The following is a 21,608-nucleotide window of genomic DNA, read 5'->3' as shown; positions in this document are numbered from 1 at the left end:
AATTTATAAAATTAATTGTCAGATCTCACACACCGCTAATGACAGCTCTGATGGTCACTCCAGAAAACGTTCCAAGATTCCTTTAAAGAGTAGAGTAGGCCTTGACATCAGTGCATAGCTTCTTAAGGGGAGTACTTTGAAGGTGACCATAGTGGTATTCAGCAATGAGGTATGTAAAACATTTTCTAGGACAACTTCATGAACTTAACTGTCCAAACTTGTATACAGATTGTTGCATATAGGAACTATTTTATATATATACGTATAATACACATATATGCACATATATTCATATACTGTATGCACATATATTCATATATTTCTCTGGTCTTGCAGCTGAGAGAGCTTAGAAACAATGACATTCAGAAACAATCAACATAGCCACCACCCAGATCTCGGTTTTTAATACCATTCTCCAATGAAAGAACTAAGGCTGTTGTAGAAAGGATTGATTCTAGGGCTAAGGGAGGAAATATACCAGATAAGCTGGAGTATCTTATAATGTCAGAAAGCAAGGTAGTGTCAAACGCGTGCACACACACACACACACACTCACACACTCACTCACAATGATGGGGGCATGTCAAAGGGATAAAGGAGCTCACTGAAAAACCTGTCAGTAGCCAAAGCTAGAATAATTTGAGCCACAAAATAAATAAGGCCACATTGGATCCTTATTTATATAACTACCTATGACTCCATTTTATTTGATCCTTAAGGAGGTAGACAATAACTTCCAACTTCTTAACTGTGGACAGTGTATAGTGACAGTCTTTCACAAGTACAGCACAGAAAGAAAGATTTTTAAAAAGCAACTTCACAGTAGGGAAACCTAACAAACACTACCTCAAGCCAGGTGATCAAGATCAACAGCGGAAAGTCACACTGACAGGATGTATCCTTAATAGGATGTGAGGAAAATGGAATTGTACCTCTGCAGTCTTCCTCCTAAAAATATATCATCCCAGTCTAATCGTAAGGAAAGTATCAGACGCCTATCAATTGAGAGACAGATGATCAGACCGGAACTTTTCTCAAACTGTTACGGATATCAAAGACAGAAAAACTGAGAAAGGTCACGACCAGGAAGAGCTCAAGGAGATTGCCAAATTTTATAAAATGTTTACAAAATACTCCGGATGTGTTGGCCACCTCTTTGAGAAATTTTGTAATGAATATTTTGTAAACAAAGCTACATTTAGATATAATTTCCCATTTTTCTCTAGGTATGGCGACTTTACAGGTGACTTTCGGGACACCCGGTATTAAATCAAATGTAATGTAATATCCTGGATGGAATCTTGGCACAGAGAAAGGACATTAGGGAGAACCCGTGGAAAGCTGCACGAAGATTAGATTTAGTCGCTGATGACATATCAGTATTGGTGTGTTAACTGTGACAAATGTCCCATACTAATGTAAGGTACTAGAAATAGTTAATATTGTGTGACAGGTACATAGGAACTCTCCATATTATCTTTCCAATCGCTCTGAAGATCTAAAACTGTCCAACAACAGAAGGTTTACTTTTGAAATTAAAACAAAACAATACAAAAATCTCAAAACTTATTTTTACTTTTAAAATAAAAGCAGAAGTATTTTTAGCCCCAGCGTCTCTTGAAAATGGTCTGTTAAATGGACTAAAACTTAAATTCGTCTTGTCTGAGAGATGGGCTCCACAGTGAAGAGTCCTTGCCCGGGGGGCAGGAGGGACATCTTTCCATCCTGGTTAGTCTAAGGCATGTCACTTTCCCCCTTGTGATGGATGGGGGGGACATGCTGGATTGGAGGGTCTCTACTGCTTGGCAAGTGGCAAATGCCAACTTTAATCTAGAGTGCTGTAGATAGCAGATGTAAGAAACCCTAGGCTACTGTAAGGAAAAAATAAAAAAATAAATATATGTGTGCCCTCAGTTTGGGAATGTATCATTTAGGTATAAATGTTTATTGTTATATTTATCTTAATTTTTAAAAAAATATCAATTATTGGATCTGCCTTGCAGAGCTATACCAAATAAGCAACATAAACGTGAAAAATACTCGATTTAAAATGCCATACCAGTGTGGAGGGTGGCAGAAACAAAATTTCAACAATTTTCATATAACAAAGAAGGAAATCAAATGACTCCAATTTTTTTCAAAAAGGGAACACAGTGTCTGATATTTAACAAGGAAATATGAAAAATAGTCACTCTGGCTGTGCAAGGTAGAATCAAATGGCTGAAACAATTCATTTTAAACAGAAAAGTTCAGTCTCTGTGCAGTTTTCTTTCTTTCTTCTTCTTTTTTTTTTTTTTGTAGAGACAGATTCTCACTGTACCGCCCTCAGGTAGAGTGCCGTCACAGGACTCACAGCAACCTCTAATTCTTGGGCTTACGCGATTCTCTTGCCTCAGCCTCCCGAGCAGCTGGGACTACAGGTGCCCGCCACAACGCCCGGCTATTTTTTTGTTGTTGTTGCAGTTTGGCCGGGGCTGGGTTTGAACCCACCACCCTCGGCATATGGGGCCGGCGCCCTACTCACTTGGCATCTGGGAGTGTTGCAGTGGCATTGGCTGTGGGAAGGGGGCTAGGAGGAGATTGTTAAGGGATGTGAAATTACAACTAGGTCAGAGGAGTAAGTAGTAGTGCCCTGAGCCCTTGAGGGCATTTTTAACAATAATACAGAGTTACAAACAGTTAGAAGCATCCTGATTGTTCCTAATACAAAGAAATACTACATGCTGGAGACGATGAATGTGCTGATTACCCTGAGCTGATCACTATACATGATCCTATCAATGTGTACAATTATTATTTTCAGTTAAAACATTTGATTATTATTATTACTTTTATGTCAGATGAATGTGAGGGTACCGTAAGGTTACAATGTTTTCGTTTGTTAGGAAGAGTCCCTGTTATGGCTGTGTTCTGCACCCAGAAGTAAAACATTTCAAAAATAAAAATAAGCAGATTTTAACAAATAAAAATAAATAAAACAGTAAATGACCATAAATATGTTTAACTGAAAAATATATCAGTTATTTAGCTTTTTAATAGAAATACTAAATCTGACTAATAAGTCAATTGTATTATTTTCCCACAATAATTTGGCATATTAAGTGATACGGCTGATTGGCTTCCAGTTTTAATGGATTGCCTCCTGAACAGATAAGCAGCAATCGACTATCCTCTGCCTATTGCAAATTACATGAAGTACAAATGGACCATTGGCTTGGTAAATATGTAGTTTCGGGAGAACTTTAAAATGTTGAGTTATTGGAATCTTAAGAACAGTACAGACATTACTGTTAGTAGATGATTTAAATGTCTTTGGTTTTCCCTGGAATCGAGCTGGTGACATAACACACCTGTTTCTTTTTCAGCACCCGCAGGCAGTACTATGAGAGTCCACAGCTCAGCCCATTAGGGTACAGATAAATCTTTCTGCTGGGGTCAAAAAGCTAAAATCTTGAACATTTTAAAAAACAAGCGCTTACATGTTTCTCTTTGTCAACTTATTTAAAATTTTTCCACGAGGAATTAAATTGTGTCATAGCGTAGTACAAACTCTCTCATATTCCCAAAGGCAAGTTTTTGTTTTCCTTTTAGCAGAAATGCTATTCTTCCTTTTTCTAAACTATTTCCACCATATGCATAGCAAATGTCCAGGGACTAGGAGTGGAGGGAAATGGTGACACTTATCATATGGAAAACAGTTGCTAGCCCTGAATCAACATATCATTCTATCTGCTAACAGAATAAGTGCTTTATAAACTTCATCAGTATTGTTATTACACATGGATAGCTTATTTTTAGATTCTGTAAATATAATCCTTCAGTGATTTATCATTATGTGGCAACAGAAGTTCATTATATTTAAAGAAAAAAGAATACTCCTTTGCTCAAACTTTCACCACTGGCTACTTCAATTCTGAATCAACTACATATTTCTTTCCCTTTGGTGTAAGTATATAAATCATGCACAAAACATCAGTTTTCATCTTCTACAAAGGTACACTCTGTATGGCGACTTGTGTAGTCATCCGATTCCTATAAAATAAGGGTCCCTGGAGCACGGTGCATATAAAGCCAAACAAAATTACACTCCCCTTGTGATACATTTAATGGACTGATTCTACTGATAAAGAATTCATCCTATACTTCCATTAAAATAGAATGACCCACATAAAATTTACATGGCTAAATTTGTACACTTTGTAAACAACTTTTTTTGCACTTATTAATAAAATGTCTCATGTTATGAGGCTGAAAATCCATCATTTTTCAGTAAATTACATTGCTGTAGCCCACTTCTTTGGGGAATTATAAAATTTAGTTTGAAAGCTGTACATTTGAACTAGTAGGATCTGGGAAAAGAACAGAGAAGGATGACGGCTCAGCACCTATAGCTCAGTGGCTAGGGCATACATCGGGGCTGGCGGGTTCGAAGCCAGTCTGGGCCTGCCAGACAACAATGACAACTACCACAAAAAAATAAAAATAAAATAGCCGGGCATTGTGGTGGGCGCCTGTAGTTCCAGCTACTTGGGAGACTGAGGCAAGAGAATCACTTAAGCCCAAGGCTGCTGTGAGCTGTGATGCCATGGCACTTTATCAAAGGTGACATAGTGAGACTCTGTCTCAAAAAAAAATAAAATAAAATAAAACAAATGTAGAAAAGAGAAGGATGAATAACAAAGTTAAAAAAATATCATAAGTTGTGAAAAACATTACAAAATAAATGCAAGCTACTTAAAACTACATGACTAATTTGCTAAACGATACTATGCATTAGATTGAACTTCATCTTATTTTCTAACTCATTCCATTTGGTGGTTTTTCTCTGCAAGGAAATTGTAGGATAAGATTGTGAAAGGCTTAGAAAAGGACAGATGATTATTGGGTATAGTGAATGAAAAAACAGGTCATTTTTCCAGCATTCCCTTCCAGGTATTTGATTCTCTGGAGGCTCTAGGGATTTCATTTACTTCGGCTATTTTCTAGGTATGTAATTTGTAGAAAATGATAGCAATGAAAATAATTCTTGCCCATGTTAAGTGCAATTGTATACATTGGATATTGCATCCCTTGGATATGCATTCTATGGATATCAATAGTTTTGCCAGGTTAAAATCTATTTTATAATGTCATTTCAGCCATTCTTATTGGACTGTGTATATGAGGATTTGAGAACTTCTTTGAACTTACTATAACATCGTACTTGCTCCCTCATTAATATATCAGGTAAATACAAATTGACATATGTTCAGATTACATCTATCTGTATGACAGTCAGGGTTATAAAATTATTATTTAACAGCATGTATCTGTTCTCAATGAATGTCAATAACAAAATAAGATTTTATTGAGAAAAAAACATTGTTTTCTAGTTTCCTAAGTGTATATGAAACTACGTTAATGAATAATAACTTCCATTTTTAGTAAGTAAATCCCTGGGGTTCATAAAAAGTAAATTATCTCTTTTTTGTTACAGGGAGTTATATCATCCACTCTCTCAGAAGTAGATGTGAAATGTCATGCACTAAAGATCACAGGATAAAACAGAAAAGAAACAAGTTAGGCCAAAACTGGCATAAAAAGTTATTTTAAGATGTCTTGTTGAGGGTGGTGCCTGTGGCTCAAAGGAGTAGGGCACTGGCCCCATATACTGGAGGTGGTGGGTTCAAACCCAGCCCTGGCCAAAAACTGCAAAAAAAAAAAAAAAAAAGATATCTTGTTTAATAGAATCAATTTCCCTTTCCAGTTCAGATGGTGCATACAGAAAAACCTGCCTCAACAGATTTGAAAAGGTCCACCTCTTTTGTTTTTTTTTCCTATCTGACACCCTTAGGGCTTGTGAAGCTGCCACCTGATGCTGCCAGGGAGTCACACTCCGTATACAGGGTTTCCGGGCTTCACCAATGGAGTTGTGAGGAACCTCAAATGAAGTCATTGGCTTCAGTCTAGTTCTTTATAACTTCTTACCCATTTAAGTTGGCAATGCTTATCTGAGATGTATGTGTGTATGTATTTACTTAAACTACTATGTATTATAATTAATAAATTTCTATAGATGTATATATTTAACTTACATTAAATTAATAGATTATCATTAATTACATTAAATGATCTCCTGATCATATCTCTAATGATAAGGACATTCTTTAGCCCGTGTACTATGCTGCTTCCTAATTATTCATCTGGCTAAAGCAATATTTAAAATGAATTAGGTTCTCAATGAAAGGTATGACAACTGAGATTTGGAAGTCTTTGAATTTGATACATTGTTTTAAATTGTATACTTTTTTGAATGAATGTTCATATCGTGATTCTAAATGCTAAAATTTTTGTGATGTCAATTATTCCCAAGGTGAGTTATCAAGCATCTTACATGTAAAGGGCATGTAATTTTAAAAATTTAACTATCAGGGCTAGTCAATGATTAAGAAAAATAGACTGCTATATGTCATTTTTGATTTAGTCAAAAATATAAACCTTAGTCTGGAAAAATGACTCATAAAGTAGAAAATTGAGAATAAAAGCTCCTTTTCAGCTTTACCTTTAGAGGAAACCATATTGTCTCTGTAGTTTGGTTTTAGCTCTAAACAAAAAGGCCTAAGGTCATGTGGTTGTGATTCTGGCTCATTATAAGTCTAAATTTGGAAAAAAAAAAGACTTTGATCCCCAAAGAGTTGTTCAAACTTTAGCAAGAACTGTTAAATATATTAAAAATGTAAACACTGTGGGGTTTATTTGAGTTTTAGTGTGTACTAAATAAAAGCAAATGTTTGCTAGCTCAATTTGAACTCCAGTGCTTCTAACATTTGTAAATAACATTCTTCATTGTTTGCTGATTATACTAACATGAAGGAGGAGGGGGAAAGTGAAAGAAGAGCCTCAGTGAGAAAAAACAAAAACCATCATTTTATGGCTCCCATTCTAAACATGGTCTTGATGGAGAAGAGTTTGTGTATGTTTCCTCAGAACCACATGGATTAATGTCTGCAAAAAAGAAACCATCTATTAATAAGATAACATTTTGCTTATTAAGATTACTGTTTTACTGCAAAAGATGATCATTTGTTGATTTAGGAAAGAGCTCAAATCTAGATAGCAACCAATGTTAGATGAAAGTACTATTTGATATTAAACCCCCCAAAAAGGTAGTCCACATGTACTGCAAGATTCAAACTCAAAGTCTGTAATGAATCTTACAAAATAGAGAGATTTTATATCCCCAGTCAACCAAAAAACTATTATTGAGAATAGTTGAATAAGCAAAACATAAAATTATTAATAAAGGTTTCCTCTTTACCAATTTTACACAAAATTGGGGATTTTCATGATGCATGCAGTTACTCTAAAAATAATATTGCAAAAAATAGAGCAGAGTATCTCAGCAGTTAGGATGCTTGCCAATTATATAGAGATTTTGTTAGGATGCAGATGTTCATCCTTTGGTTCTGGGGTGAGCCCCAAGATTTGGCATTTCTTGCAAGTCCCTCTGCCAATATTGTAGTCAGAGGACCACACTCTGAAGAGCAATACCCTTTAATACCTCCAATTAAAAAGCACAAATTCTCAACAGTCTTGCCCTATGAAGCATTTACACTGCATACAACATGCACATTTAGGTTAGACACTGGTAATGAAAGGGAAAATATGGCTCTTTTCCTTGGATAGGAACTATAAAATTAGAAGAACAGTTGTTCTCAAAGTTCTATCATTGGTGGAAAGTCCATGTCTCGTACAAGCACCTCTATGCTCCCCTTTCTGCACCTACTTAGACCTAGGCAGGACACATTATAAGAGGAACTAGTCACCCCTTTTCAGGAGATGGGCCACCATTCCCAAGGCCAGGGCCTAGTGCAGAATGCTAAGCCAAGAACTTGGCAAACACAAGGGCGTTTCTTTCGGGGTACACCCTGCAATCGTGTCTTTCTCCCCGTGGGCTACTGCTTAAATGTATTCTACTCAAATTCTGCATCTAATTCGTTAAATTGAAATTTAGGTTAGTGCCTCAACCCTCCAATTTTTTGTTCCATATATTTTGACTTTTTCTCACCTAATGCAGAACATCTATCTAGTGAGTTCCTTTTTCAATTTAATTTTTTAATTGATACATAAAAGGTATACATATTTGGGAGGTACATGGGATATTTTACTATAATCAATATAATTTGTAAAAATCAAATTGGTATATTTAGGATATCCATCACCTTAAATATATTTGTCTCTTCTTATGATGGAAACTTTCAAATTATTTTCTTCTATGTTGAAATATACAGTAGACGATTATACAGTCACCCTACAGATGTGTATCTGTCCCCACTAGGTCTTATTTCTTCTATCATATAGTATATTTGCACCCATTAATAAGCCTTTCTTCATTCTCTCCTCCTCTCCTATCCTTCTTGGCCTTTCTGTCTTTAGCAATCTACCATTTTAGCTCCCACAAATGACTGAGAACGTGTGATCATTGTCATTCTGAGCTTGACTTATTTCACTTAACATAATGACCTCCAATTCCATCTGTGTTGCTGCAAACAACAGGATTTCATTCTTGTTTATGGCTGAATGGTGAACATCTATGGTGTTTCCTCTATTCTGGCTGTTGTGAATAGGGCTTCCATAAGCACAGAAGTGCAGATATCTATTCTATGTATCTCCTTTCTTTTGAGTACACACCCAGCTATGGAATTGCTAAATCATAGATGGTAGTTCTTATTTTAATTTCTTGAGGAACCTCCATACAGTTTTCCATAGTAATTGTACTAATTTATATTTCTTTCTTTCCTTTTGCTCTTCCTTCTCTGTGTGCCTTTGGCAAAGCCTCAACCACCTCCAAATAAGTGTGCAAATCAGAAATGTTAGAGCCCCAAAGGGGTGCTACTCACTCTGATTTTCTTTTTCTTCTCCAAGTGATACTTGGAATTTAGAGTTCAAGTATGGGTTCACTCATCTGAACAAATGTATAGACTAGAGTGCACCCTCAGGAGGCCACTCATAACAGTTTTTGAGTGAATTTACACATGCAAGAATATTTAGTGAGATGGATTCTGTTCTGTTGAGAAGTAATAATCAAACCAGATATTTTGTGCTGCTATGATATCTCCTGCACCAGTTCCTCTCTCCTACATGGGATTTAGATAGGTAATTTAGCAGCTATTATGGTTTGGTTTCAAACCGAGAGTTTCATGGTCGCTTCCACTCGTGTATCTGAGAGTTCCCAAATAGTTTGCAGTCAGTTAGAAGTTCTATGACACAGAACATCCTTGGATATCTCCAAAAATAAATCCAGAAATCTACAGGGGTTTTTAAGGGAAATCTGCCATACATTTTAATTGCTGGGACAGCACTTTGTGGAAGGATTTACACAAATAACAACCTAAAGAGCATTTGTCACATGAATGAATGCAGAATAGTATAGATCATTCTCTCAATAAAAACAACGATCATGTCTTTTCTGTACATGCCCAATACAAAACACATGATTCTCATTTATTAGGATATCAACAAATGTCTGTGAATGAAAACATATGATAGCACTAGGTTTACGGAGTTTTACCTTCATGTGCAGGGTGACTGAATTCACACACAGTATCTCTCTGCAAGTGGAAAGCAAAAACCATTTTGATAACATATTGTTTATTATCTTGGTTTTGTGGACATCCCCACTGAATGCATGCAGACTAAAAACCCTACAGGTGGATGGAGAAAGCCTGAGTGAGTCTTATAAGGCCATCTTAAAACTCACTTCTTCCATGTAGGTCTTCAATGAGTGTCCTTCACTAGAGCCTTCTCCCTAGAGGTAAAAAGGAAGAGAGATTGAAAAATCCAGGAGAATGGGGGAAAACGTATGAAAGGATGATGAAAAGCAGTGAGATCTGAAAGCCACACCAAATCTTTACTATCCTCCATCGCCTCAGCTGTGGGATTGCCACTTTGCCAACTTCTTACTCATTGAAAGAAATGATAATTTTTTCAAGACAATAAGATAGCTTTTAAGTGGATTTTAGTTCATGTAAACAAATAACCAGCTAGAGTAACTGACTAAATCTTAGGACAGAACGTTAAACAAACGGCATAAAATTTTCTATCATAGTTTTATAAACAGACTCTTAAAATGAGGTTAAGAAAACAAATCATAAATTCTGTGTTCTATACATTGGTGTGAAGATCTAACACAGGGACTTAAACAATCCTAGAGAAAGAGAACAGGCCAATAACCTTTATATCCCCTCTTTAGGTCGAATCTTTTTACCTTAATTCTCCGTTATTTGTGCATATACTAGAAGTTCATTAAGTACTATTATTAACTGAGATTTAAATGATTGAAATTGAAAACATTAAGTTTAATATACATCCCTAACTCATCTAAGCATTGTTGGCCAAACTTGCCAAACAGCTTGTCAGTTTGGATAAGTTACATTTTTAAACTCTATGACTACAGATACTTGGAAATAAATTCTAAGATATCATGAAAGGATAAATTCTAAGATGCCACATGTATTTAAGAGATAACTTAATACATGTACATAAAGCTTACGTTTGTTTCTACAGAATATTTTCTCACCATTCAAGTATCCTTACATATATTATCTCCTTGAGGGAAAGACATCCCTAGGCCAATTTGATGCTTAGGGACATTGAAGCTTGGAGGGGTGACCTGAAGTCCTTAAAGTCAGTGAGCTAGGAAAATCATTGCTCGGACTGGATTCTAGTCTGATGTTCTTCTACATTACTGAATTTAAAAAAAAAATCTAATACATAAATTCATTTTACTTTTTAAAACCTTGTGATATATGCACCAAAACACTTGGGGAAGCTAAAGAGGAAGTATGCTCTGGTCAAAACAAAAGTTAAGCTGGGAATAAAATACTAATATTCCTAAAAGCCCAGAAATCACAGGTCAAATCACAGAGATGATAATATTTCTTCCAAGATCATGGTTTCCACTAGTGAAAAATTAATATGCTGTATTTCTAAATGGCTCCAAGATTGTAAGATTTTCAATGGATAAAATGGTGAAAGAGATCAGATAGTTCTATTTACTTAAACCAAAGAGTAAACTATTTAGAAAAACAAAACCCACAGAAATCCCCCAAACTGAGAGGAATTTAAGTCAAAGTGCACAGAGAGAGGTGGAAACTTACTTCAAATAAACTACCTTTTCGAGTTGAATTTGCTACACTCTTCCACTCCCCCTCCCCAATTTGGACAACTAAGCTAAAAGCGTTACTGCTTCCTCCAGTATGGCTTTTCCATGTGACTGAACTAGTTCTTTCTGTGCTAATAATCCCTTGCCCTTTGCCTGCATGGCTAAGAGTAAGAAAACAAGGTGGCAAACTGCTTGGAGTTATGGATGTGCTTTCTGGAGCAGCCAGCACGGGGGGCCTGGCTGGCTACCCTCTGAACATTTACGGGATAAGCGTGAGATGCAAAAGAGAAGGCCCTGCAACCCTAGTGAAGAGGGCAATTGGTTTCCTTAGAGCTGGAGTGCAATGGTTTTTCCCAATTTGTCTGGACACTTGGAGTCTTCTGCTAAGACCTGGTGATGACTGAGGGTTTTCTTGATGATCAAATTTAAATAAAGCAGGCTTCTTGACAGCTTCACTTCTTTCCATAGTGCCAGGTCTTTTCAATATCTACACCACAGAAAAAGAGAAACTCACGCCACCATTTGTTTCAAAGACCATATGTAAGAGCTGAGTTTGGCTGCAACGGTCATTCAAAAATTACTGATACCCAAATCAAAATTACTTTCTGGTGGAGCATAAAGGAAAAGACCCTAGGAGGAAAATACAGACTAAACTAACACTTTGCTGAGATGATTACAAATGTGATACAAGGCCAAATGGACAAAGCAAAGAATAAGACAGTAAGACCTCTGATTCTCTGGGTTGGAAGAGATGGATGTAATATGTCTACGTCAACTTGGAACTACTTGGGACAACTTGGGACGACGTCAACTACGTTCTACTTCCAACCTGGGACCACTGAAATGCTGACATACCCTCCTCCTCCCCCTGGGGGTGCTAACAAAATAAAATATCTTTCAAGGTCCAAAGATATCAATTTCAGTCATCCTTTTCTTAATTTTAAAGAATTGGCATTTTAAATATCAAGTCATTTTAACCACATAATATTTTAGTCATTACCTTGGCATGAATAAAAAATGCCCAAATGCAATTTCCCTTGAAAAACAAAGAAGGAGAAGGGGTTGCCAGGGAAGCAGACAGGAGCGTGTGGAGGAGGGAAAAGACAGAATACATGGAAATTAGAAAAAGTTATAAAAAGTTATTTCCTGAAATGTGTCTTCACTTATCATAAGTTCTTAATATAATCACCATTGAGATAAAAACGTTTTAAATTTGAGTTAGAAAATACAATACAAACTCAGAGAAAGGGGGGGAGAAAAAGAGACTGATGTAATTACTGTTTACCATATGACAAGGGATAACAGCTATTAGAGATGAAGGCTTTTGTTGTTCCCCTGGTTACTTTATAGTTAGGGAAACATTCTCAGTGAGATGGAATACCCCAGAGAAAGAGGTAGGACAAGACCCACCTATATTCTTCTTGATATATTGCCATTTTTCACTATACCATGCTTTTCTTGTTTCAATCAATAAATATTTCCTATCTTTTACTAATCCTGAGATGAAATGCAAGCAGGCTGCATGTAGGGTACATTTATTTACAAACATTATATATTTAAGACCTTTGCTATTAATTTCCTTTTAAAAAATGTTTCACGGTAACTCTACAAGAACGATCTTTCTTCCAACCTCTTTCCAATGAAACAAAACAATAATCCTAACACACAAAGCATCCTTTTAGTAAGTACCTACCTGATGTATTTGGAACCCATAGAAGGATAGGAACTCGATACAAAGGGAGTCCAAAGGGACTCAGAAAACTTCACCTTTCGTTTATTCCACCAGTATTTACTAAGCACCTATTTGTGCCACATACTGTGCTAGGTGGTAGGAAAAAGAGTTGGACAAGAACTCTTATGGGACAATCCTTCCCATAAAACATTTACCTGGAGAAAACAGGTAAACAAGTGATTAGACTGCAGAGCAAAAGTTAGTTGACACAGACAGACCAAGGGACAATGGGAAAAAAATCAGAAGAAAAAGCACCAAGCTTTTTGCTTATTTAATAAGCAATGTATTGAGAACCCCGATGTGCTGAGAACTGCAAGGGCCCCTGCATACATGTGACGAAGATGACAGAATAATGCTTGAGGAAATTATTTTTAAGTTTAATCCTTAGAGGGGTGGCTTTTATCAGTGGATACGGGAAGGGATAGGGATCTGGCAGTAGGAATGAATGGCTAGTGTTAATGACTTAGAGAATGACTGACGTATACGGCATTAGTGAATTGACTTAGAAATGGCCACTGGACATTGAACTAGTCATTGTACCAGCTAAGCATCTTCTCTGATACATGTTGATCACTTTATTATGTTGATGATTAATTTCATTCATATTGTCACGTACAAGAAGTAGCATTCATTCATTCTTTCTAAAACAGTTTACAGCAAATGATCAACCATGAGATCTTGAAGAGTCACATTGTTTCTTCCAAACCTGAATTTCCTCACCTATGAAGTATGGATAATAGAGAAACTACATTATGTTTTATATAAGATAATGATGTAGAAAGAGTATTAAAAATGCAAAAGAATGAGGCACCCATAAAGTGCAGTATTATTATTGTGCAAATTTATATATCTCCACTGACCTACTCACCTATTGGTTTTCCTGCCTTCTGCTTTGCCAAATTATGTACAGGGCTATGAATTCGCCAGAATTCTGCCCTGGCTTCTTCTTGGGAACACGTGCCCTGCACCTCGACCCTGTCTTTCAAGTCAGGAAGCCAACTCTGGCCCCCTCACTCAAATATTTACGTGCTCCCTTGACACCACACATCTTTCTCAAAGCGCTTATCACTCTGTCTTAATTACTGGATGTTTGGCCTATCTTGTTGATTGAGACAAAAGTGTTTTTATTAATTTTTGCTTCCCAAGTCCTGGAAGAGAGTCTGGAAATATGTATTTAAAGAGTTTGAACTATGAATGAATGAAAACAAATTCTAAAATCTCAGTGGGCTCTGGATGCACACAGAACTTACATGAATCATAAAGTTGTAAAAAAGGATAAAAGCGCTAAGTCAGTCTTAAAGGCGAGCAGATATTGCTACTGGATGTGCAATAAATCCAGTGAAGAAACTGCTAATTATTTATAATTTGTAAGTAATTATTGATTATAATTTTTTAAATTTTTGTTTGGAGACAGAGCCTCAACTCTGTCACCCTGGATAGAATGTTGTGGCATCATTGCTCACAGCAACCTCAAACACTTGGGCTCATGTGATCCTCTTGACTCAACCTCCTGGAGTTGGGATTAGAGATGGGGTCTTGCTCTTGCTCAGGCTGATCTTGACCTTCTGAGCTCAGACGATCCACCCGCCTCGGCCTCCCAGAGTGCTAGGATTATAGTCATGAGCTTGGCCTGATGATATTTCTTATCTCGAACTATAAAAATGTATATTAATATGAACACATTTGCTATTTTTTGAAATGTAGTACTAGGGACCATTATTTTTATAACTAATTTCAATTAAGAAAAATATTCAAAATTGGACATTTGAAAATTAGAAAAGAGATACACATAGAGCTCAGAAGAGAATCAGAAGTTTTTAGAAATTTCAGAAATGAAGACTAAAATAGAAGAGACATAGAGGACAAAAGTACAAGTAAGAACAGTAGATAAAGCTTAACAATCAAGAAAAGTTTAAGAAGAATATTTCTAAAAAATAATTTTAGGGAAAGGGCTAGTTAAGCTTGTCTAAACATTGAAGATTGGCAGAGGCGACAACTATATGAATAATAGAAACCGCTGAAGAAGAAAACAAAAAGGAAAGAGAATATACACAAAAAGTTATCACTGAACAAAACTCTCCTACAATAAAAAATAAAAGGAGTATACATGGCGCTGAGTACCTACCAACATTGACACAGAATAACTACCACAAGATACAGCCTAGAGAGTTGGTCATATTTTAAAGGAAAGGAAAATGGTTCTTTGGGCATCTGAAAAAAGAAAGACCACATGACTGTAAAGAGAAAATATTTAGGTTTTTATCAGACTTTAAAATCACTGCTTTATGCCAAAAGAAAAGTGCAGAAAAATACCTGCGCTACCAAAAGGAAGTGTAAACCCAGCAGTCTAGCAGAGAAAAGCTTCAGAAAACCAAAATGCCTCATTGTAAGAGACGGTGGTGCGCACTAACATGGTTCCCTGTACAAAGACCACGTGACAGTTGAAAGGACAGAATCTACTGTATGGGTGGGTCCACGGTCTGTCAACGTGGATTTCTTGCAACCCTTGAAAAATTCAAGAGAGGGCAGTGCCTGTGGCTCAGTGAGTAGGGCACAGGCCCCATATACCGAGGGTGGCGGGTTCGAACCCGGCCTCAGCCAACCTGCAACAAAAAATAGCCAGGCGTTGTGGCGGGTGGCTGTAGTCCCAGCTATTTGGGAGGCTGAGACAAGAGAATCCTGTAAGCCAAAGAACTGGAGGTTGCTGTGAGCTGTGATGCCATGGCACTCTACCGAGGACAACAAAGTGAGACTCTGTCTCAAAAAAATTAAAAAAAAAAATTGAAGAGAAGGGTGAGAGCATATTTTTTTCTTTCTTTTAGTTTTCAGTACACATATTGGTATTTTTATTCTGATACTATCATGTGCCTCAAATAAGTTACTATTAGATATGATAATCCCGTGTCATCTTTATCATTGACAGCCAGAATTCTTGGTATAGGAAAAGGATAAAGATACAAGAAAGCAAGTTAAAGTCTGAGCCTTCTTCACCTGGAATGAAAAGGGTCAATGTTAACTAGCTGTCCATTGCAAGGGGCCAGAAATAATGACTCACTTAGGGCAATGAGCATCGCTGGTATCCAGACTGTGGTCTGGAAAAACTATTTCTCACTAAGAAAAATTAGAATTTTCAAAAAAAATCACCGATTCCGTGTTTAGAGGGGGAAATGCGCAATATACTCTTGGAACCTCTTGTACTACCCAAAAGCAAGGAAGCCCTCGGAGACTGTCGGGGGCGTGGCAAAAAGACACAGAATCCAATTTGAAGAAACTCTCACGACCCAAAGATAGGTCAATTTGAGCTTAGCAATCATAATTGCCACCAGTTAAAATTTGTCAAATAAGTTTAATGAAAAAAAAAATAAAGGCTATCTTCAGAATATAATGGAGAATCTATTTATTATTTTGAAAATGAATAAAGAAGAGTAATCAAGCAAATATCCTGCCTTTACTATAACAACTATATTACTGCTAACCAAACAGCAAATGAAAGAAGCCGTCTAAACAAAGTATTCCACCTAACACATAAAAATGATAGAATTAGAATGTTAACGCTTTGCAACTCCCAAGGAATCGATTTCAGCATGAACCATCAATGGCTACAAAGGTGATAAAATCACAAACAACTAAAAGGACTTTTGTCCCATTTCTGAATAATTTTCAGAACAATACAGACGACAGAAGAAAATGTTGAATTGCACCAAGAGTTTGAAGTCAGCAAAATCCAGACTGGAAAACTCTGAAGGTCAAATGCCCTATATCCCTTAACAGATAACTCGTAAGAAAATGTGAGATGGAGGAGGAACCTACAGATTGAGAGACTTACATACATCTAAGTTTAAAAGTTTTTTAAAAGTTGGCAAGGGTAACTATAGCGATGCATATTTACATGATCAAATTATTCTTTAAAAGCAAGGAGTTGATTACTATAAAAGTTAGAATATTTATTATTTGTAGTGGGAAAGGGATTTTGACTAGAATACTGATGGGGCTTATCAGTTGTCTGGCCAAGTATTATCCTATTTTTTGACCTAGGTAGTGTTCTTATTATTCATGTATGAAGTAATTAAGCCATACATTTGATTTGAGTGATTTGCTATATATGTGCTTAATTTTGAAATAAAAATATATTTTAAAATAGTCATTTTTAATATTAAACTACATTTGTAGGAGCATCATTGTAAGAGCCAAGTGAAACTTAAAAAATTAGAGTGGCTCTATCTCCATGGTAATGTGCCTTACCCCTCGGGATACAAATCATCTACGTAAAGTGATGATTATTGGTTATATATCTAGAGAAGTAATTAAAGAACACTCATATTGTTCTGATTTAATCTTAAACTAATCTAATTATAACATTGACCTCATAAAAATCAGTGAGCAATTTTGATTTTTACCTTTTGAAATAATGAAGCCCTTAAATTGTTTTCCATTAAGCTTTTAAAAAAAATCAATGGATGTCACTTTGGAATCTGTAAAGTACCTGCATAAATTCTCCAAGGTCAGTGAAATACGAATGTGAACCTCATAATTTAAACCAAACATATCATGTATTCTTCTAAAATTAAATTAACTTGTGTCTGTGCAAAATGGCTAAACGGCTAAGGTGACCAACTTCCTGAACTGTGACTCAGATGGAAGCGTGGAGGAAAACTGATACCCAAAGCTCGTGAAATAGCAAGGCTTTTGCATCTCTCGTGTTCTCAGCCCAGGTTTCCTTAATTTGAAAAAGTGATTGATTTTTCAGATAAGTAATATCACTAGGCATTTCTCTACATCTAGGGAAACATATTTCTCTACCACATGCATGGACGCAATTTTTCATTCAACAACAAAAAAGACCAGTTTCTTATTTCAGATCTCTTTGTATTATTGAACGTACAATACAAGGCTACAGAATAATGTCAACATTGTAAGAAAAATAACAAATGCAGGTTATATAATACAGAAGTACATTTAAATTCAAATGTCTGTGTTTCTAATCCTTAACACATTTATTTGAAGGGGGCTATTTTTTTAATTGATTCTGTAAATAATCCATCAAGAATGCTATCTTCACAATTAAGATCCAAACCAAATAAACAAAAAGCATGAATGAACTAGTTGGCCAGCTGATGTCACAACCAGTGTCACTAGGAGAGCTGTGGCTTGCTGGGGCTAAGTGTGCAGAAACATATTCAATTGTCCAACAAACAAAGAGACAAATAAATCAGAGAAGTGACTTCGAGTGGGAAGATAAAGGAGGTCTTCAGCTTATTCAAATTACTACAACTGAGTCTGAAAGTGTTTCCTACGGTCTCTAGGACACTTTGAAAAGGCAACCCCATGAGTACACACAAACTCACTGCTTCTGTTCACGTACCTGATTTCTTTTGCTTACTATGGGCTAAACATGGGCTGGTCATTAGACTAAGACTCAGCTTGGACTCTGTATATTGTCAGAAGATAACAAAAGCAGTGGTGTCCCAGACAGGTAAGAATAGAACTTCTGGAATCAAACAAATATGGCTTCAAATGTCAGTTTGGCAACTTACGTTCATGAACACTGATCAAGTTATATAACTCCCTGGTCTCAGTTTCGTATCTGTAAATTGTGATAACACCATTTGGTTCAAGAGCCATTATGAGAATTAAATTAAATAATGTCTACAAAGCACAACAGACAAGAACAAATCCCTGGCTTTCATCACTATTAATTACCATGATAAATATTAGTACTAGTAATTAGACGGTTTATAAGGCGTGAAAGACAGAGAAGACCAACTGAATACTATGAAAAGTGTGAAAAGTAGAGATATGCTTAAATCTTGAAAAATATAGCTAGGCAGGTGACCTGACTGTGGAGAAATCAAAGGCTACTTCTTAATTTATTCTCACAGAGTGTGTCACTTTCATTAGAAGAAGCTGGCACTTTCAATGACAGGAAATTATTAGATGGCTTCCCTTACAAATAAGTTTTCAGAAGTAAATTCAAGGGTAAATGGAAGGTTGGCTGATCGTGAATAAAATGGCCCTTTAAAAAGCCTTCGGCATTAGAATTAAAAACAATCAAATGACACATATTAAGAAAAGGTAATTGTTGCAACAAGAGAGTGAGGCATCATCCACAACAAGTCTGTTGTCCTGACCATGGGGCCTCTAAGGACACCTCAGGAAGCTCCCCCCAAATATCTGGGGCCCCCAAATCAGTGTCTCTTCATTTTGTTTCTCTGTTTCCTTTTCCCGTACCTCTGTCCTTCCTTCCCTCCTTAGCCCTTCCCTTGTACCTTTCCTGACCACTTTCTGATACCACTAAGTAAGATTCAGCTCTTAGCAGGTCTCAGCTCTGATGCTTTTTGTTCTGCAAAGACTCTCCTGACCCACTGGTTTGCGCGGCCCCCACTGCACACCACCACACACTCCATCAGAAACTCTGCCCACTGACTGAGTGGCCTGAAGGGGTCTACAGACACAATCTTAATATTTGGAGGGTCTGGGGCAGGGGGCCAATCTGAGGTCCACATTCCCAACAAACTATCATATAAACTATATTCTGAATTTCAATCAGAATTGGAAAGCAAAATTCAAATTCAAATCCTTCGAGTTCTGCACCATAATTTGGCAGAAAAGAAAAAGCAGCCAAGGGTGAGTCAGTACTGACTCCTGACTCCATGTCCCTACCCCTTTCTGCACACACACGTTGCACCATAAGGGGCTCTGTGAGAGGTATGGGTATCTTGACCTGCATGTCCAAGCTCATCCACACAACTCCCAGAACAGCTGCCTTGTGCCTACTCCTCAGACCCAGAGCCAGCTGTAGAGAACCAAAGGCTGGGTAAAGAGGCTTGCGGCGTCCAGGAAGAGGGCTTAGGATCACTCATGCAGGGTATTCCAGGATCCTGGTACCTAGCACGTGCTCAGGCTCCAAGGGGATATGTTTTGACCCCTTGAGCTCCTCATCCCAGGGGGAGGGACAAAGCCTTGGGTCAGTCTAAACCAGTGGTTCTCAATCTATGGTCATGACCCCTTTGGGGGTCGAATGACCCTTTCACAGGGGTCGCCCAAATACATCCTGCATATCAGACATTTACATTATGATTCATAACAGTAGCAAGATTACAGTTATGAAGTAGCAATGAAAATAATTTTATGGTTGGGGGTCACCACAACATGAGGCACTGTGTTAAAGGGTCATGGCATTAGGAAGGTTGAGAACCACTGGTCTGAACACACCATCAAAGCTCTCTGATGGCGGACACGTCTATCTTTTACCACCCATACCACTCAGCACACCTAAAAAATACTCCTAGTTATTGAATGAACGAGAATTATTATAACAAGTGCGTATTTCTAATTTAATGTGCAAAAATAGTAGAAGATGTGGTTAGAAGAAGACAGAAAGAAAGACTTTGTGTAACTATTTTGACTATTTCAAGATGGCGAAATTGGGGAGATTCTATTGCAGTAGCAAAAGACAGGAGGGAAAATCATAGTTTATGATCCATTTAGGATCAACAGAAAATTTAGTCTGAAAATGAAGTAGAGAAAGGTATTTGAAAAATTGACTATGCTTGTTTTGAGTTGGATAATGGCCGTAAAACAGAGATGAACAAGATTTATAACCTGAGGGTTGGTAATAAGAATAACAATAAGGGGGCGGCGCCTGTGGCTCAGTGAGTAGGGTGCCGGCCCCATGTACCGAGGCGGGTTCCAACCTGGGGACATGCAAGTCAAGATATCCATATCCTGGCCCTGCAACAACAACAACAACAAAAAATAGCTGGGCTTTGTGGTGGGTGCCTGTAATCCCAGCTACTCAGGAGGCTGAGGCAAGAGACTCGCCTAAGCCACTTCTTTCTAATGAGGGCGACAAAGTGAGACTCTGTCTCTAAAAAAAAGGAATAACAGTATGGGAATAAGACCCAAATAAAACTGCCTGCCAAAAATAGACCTTCAGACCCAACAGCTACCACAGTCAGTCTGAGAAGCGATTAAAGTCAAAAATTCTCTCTAGGACAGGCAGGGTGTCTGGCAGTGTCATTAGTAACTAGGGAGGTGGATGAAACTTTGAAAGGAAGCAGAGAGGAAAGGACATGGAAGAAGCTCAGGTATCACCGCAATCATACTCCACTCACCACCAAGCACACAGCCAAATTTTTCTTTACGAATTCAATCGCTGAGAGTTCAGTCCACGAAAATTGTAGCATGAACTGAAAAAATAAGTCCTCTCACTCCAGGAAGAATTTACGTGCTAGGAATTTGATTCACTGGTGCATAGGACTAACTTCCCAGGCCAATCAGTAGAGAAAGCACTTTCAAGGCAAAGCCACAAAGTGATACCACACCCAACAACTTAATAAACCACAATGCAATGTTTCATTAAATCTAAGACAGGACACAATTGTGGCCTCACGATGATGTTCCTCATCTCTTTGATGCAGTACAGTTTTTCCTTCATGGTCCAAAACCCATACCCCTTTGGGAACTCCAGCTCCAAGATGTCCTATAGGAAGAAATTTCTCTATTAATTCTTAGTCCAAAACATGAATTTAATGTGCCTTAAAGCACAAAGCTTACTTTGGGACCCTGAAAAGGGCCAAACCACATCATAAAGAGTAAGAAGATATCTTCCATTCTCATGAAGGTATGCCCATCTTTAGAACCAAGTTCAAAGAAAACATCTTTTGAGGTCTTACGGAACATGACTGAATGCTGAGGTTTATTACAATGTTTTTGCATGTGTTTGCATTTTGT

General features: G+C 37.2%; 1 protein-coding gene across 1 annotated transcript in view; it reads right to left on the bottom strand.

Annotated features, from left to right (window-relative positions):
* C13H8orf34 (chromosome 13 C8orf34 homolog) overlaps positions 1 to 21,608 on the bottom strand; it is a 408,836-nt gene that overhangs the window by 22,169 nt on the left and 365,059 nt on the right. The window contains 1 exon segment of the mRNA XM_053559485.1: positions 9,740 to 9,787. Coding sequence (XP_053415460.1) covers positions 9,740 to 9,787 — 48 coding nt within the window.

Source organism: Nycticebus coucang, chromosome 13 (genome assembly GCF_027406575.1).
Source record: "Nycticebus coucang isolate mNycCou1 chromosome 13, mNycCou1.pri, whole genome shotgun sequence".
NCBI lineage: Eukaryota > Metazoa > Chordata > Mammalia > Primates > Lorisidae > Nycticebus > Nycticebus coucang.
Note: the sequence above shows the minus strand (reverse complement) of the source record. Positions and strands in the feature narration are given on the sequence as shown.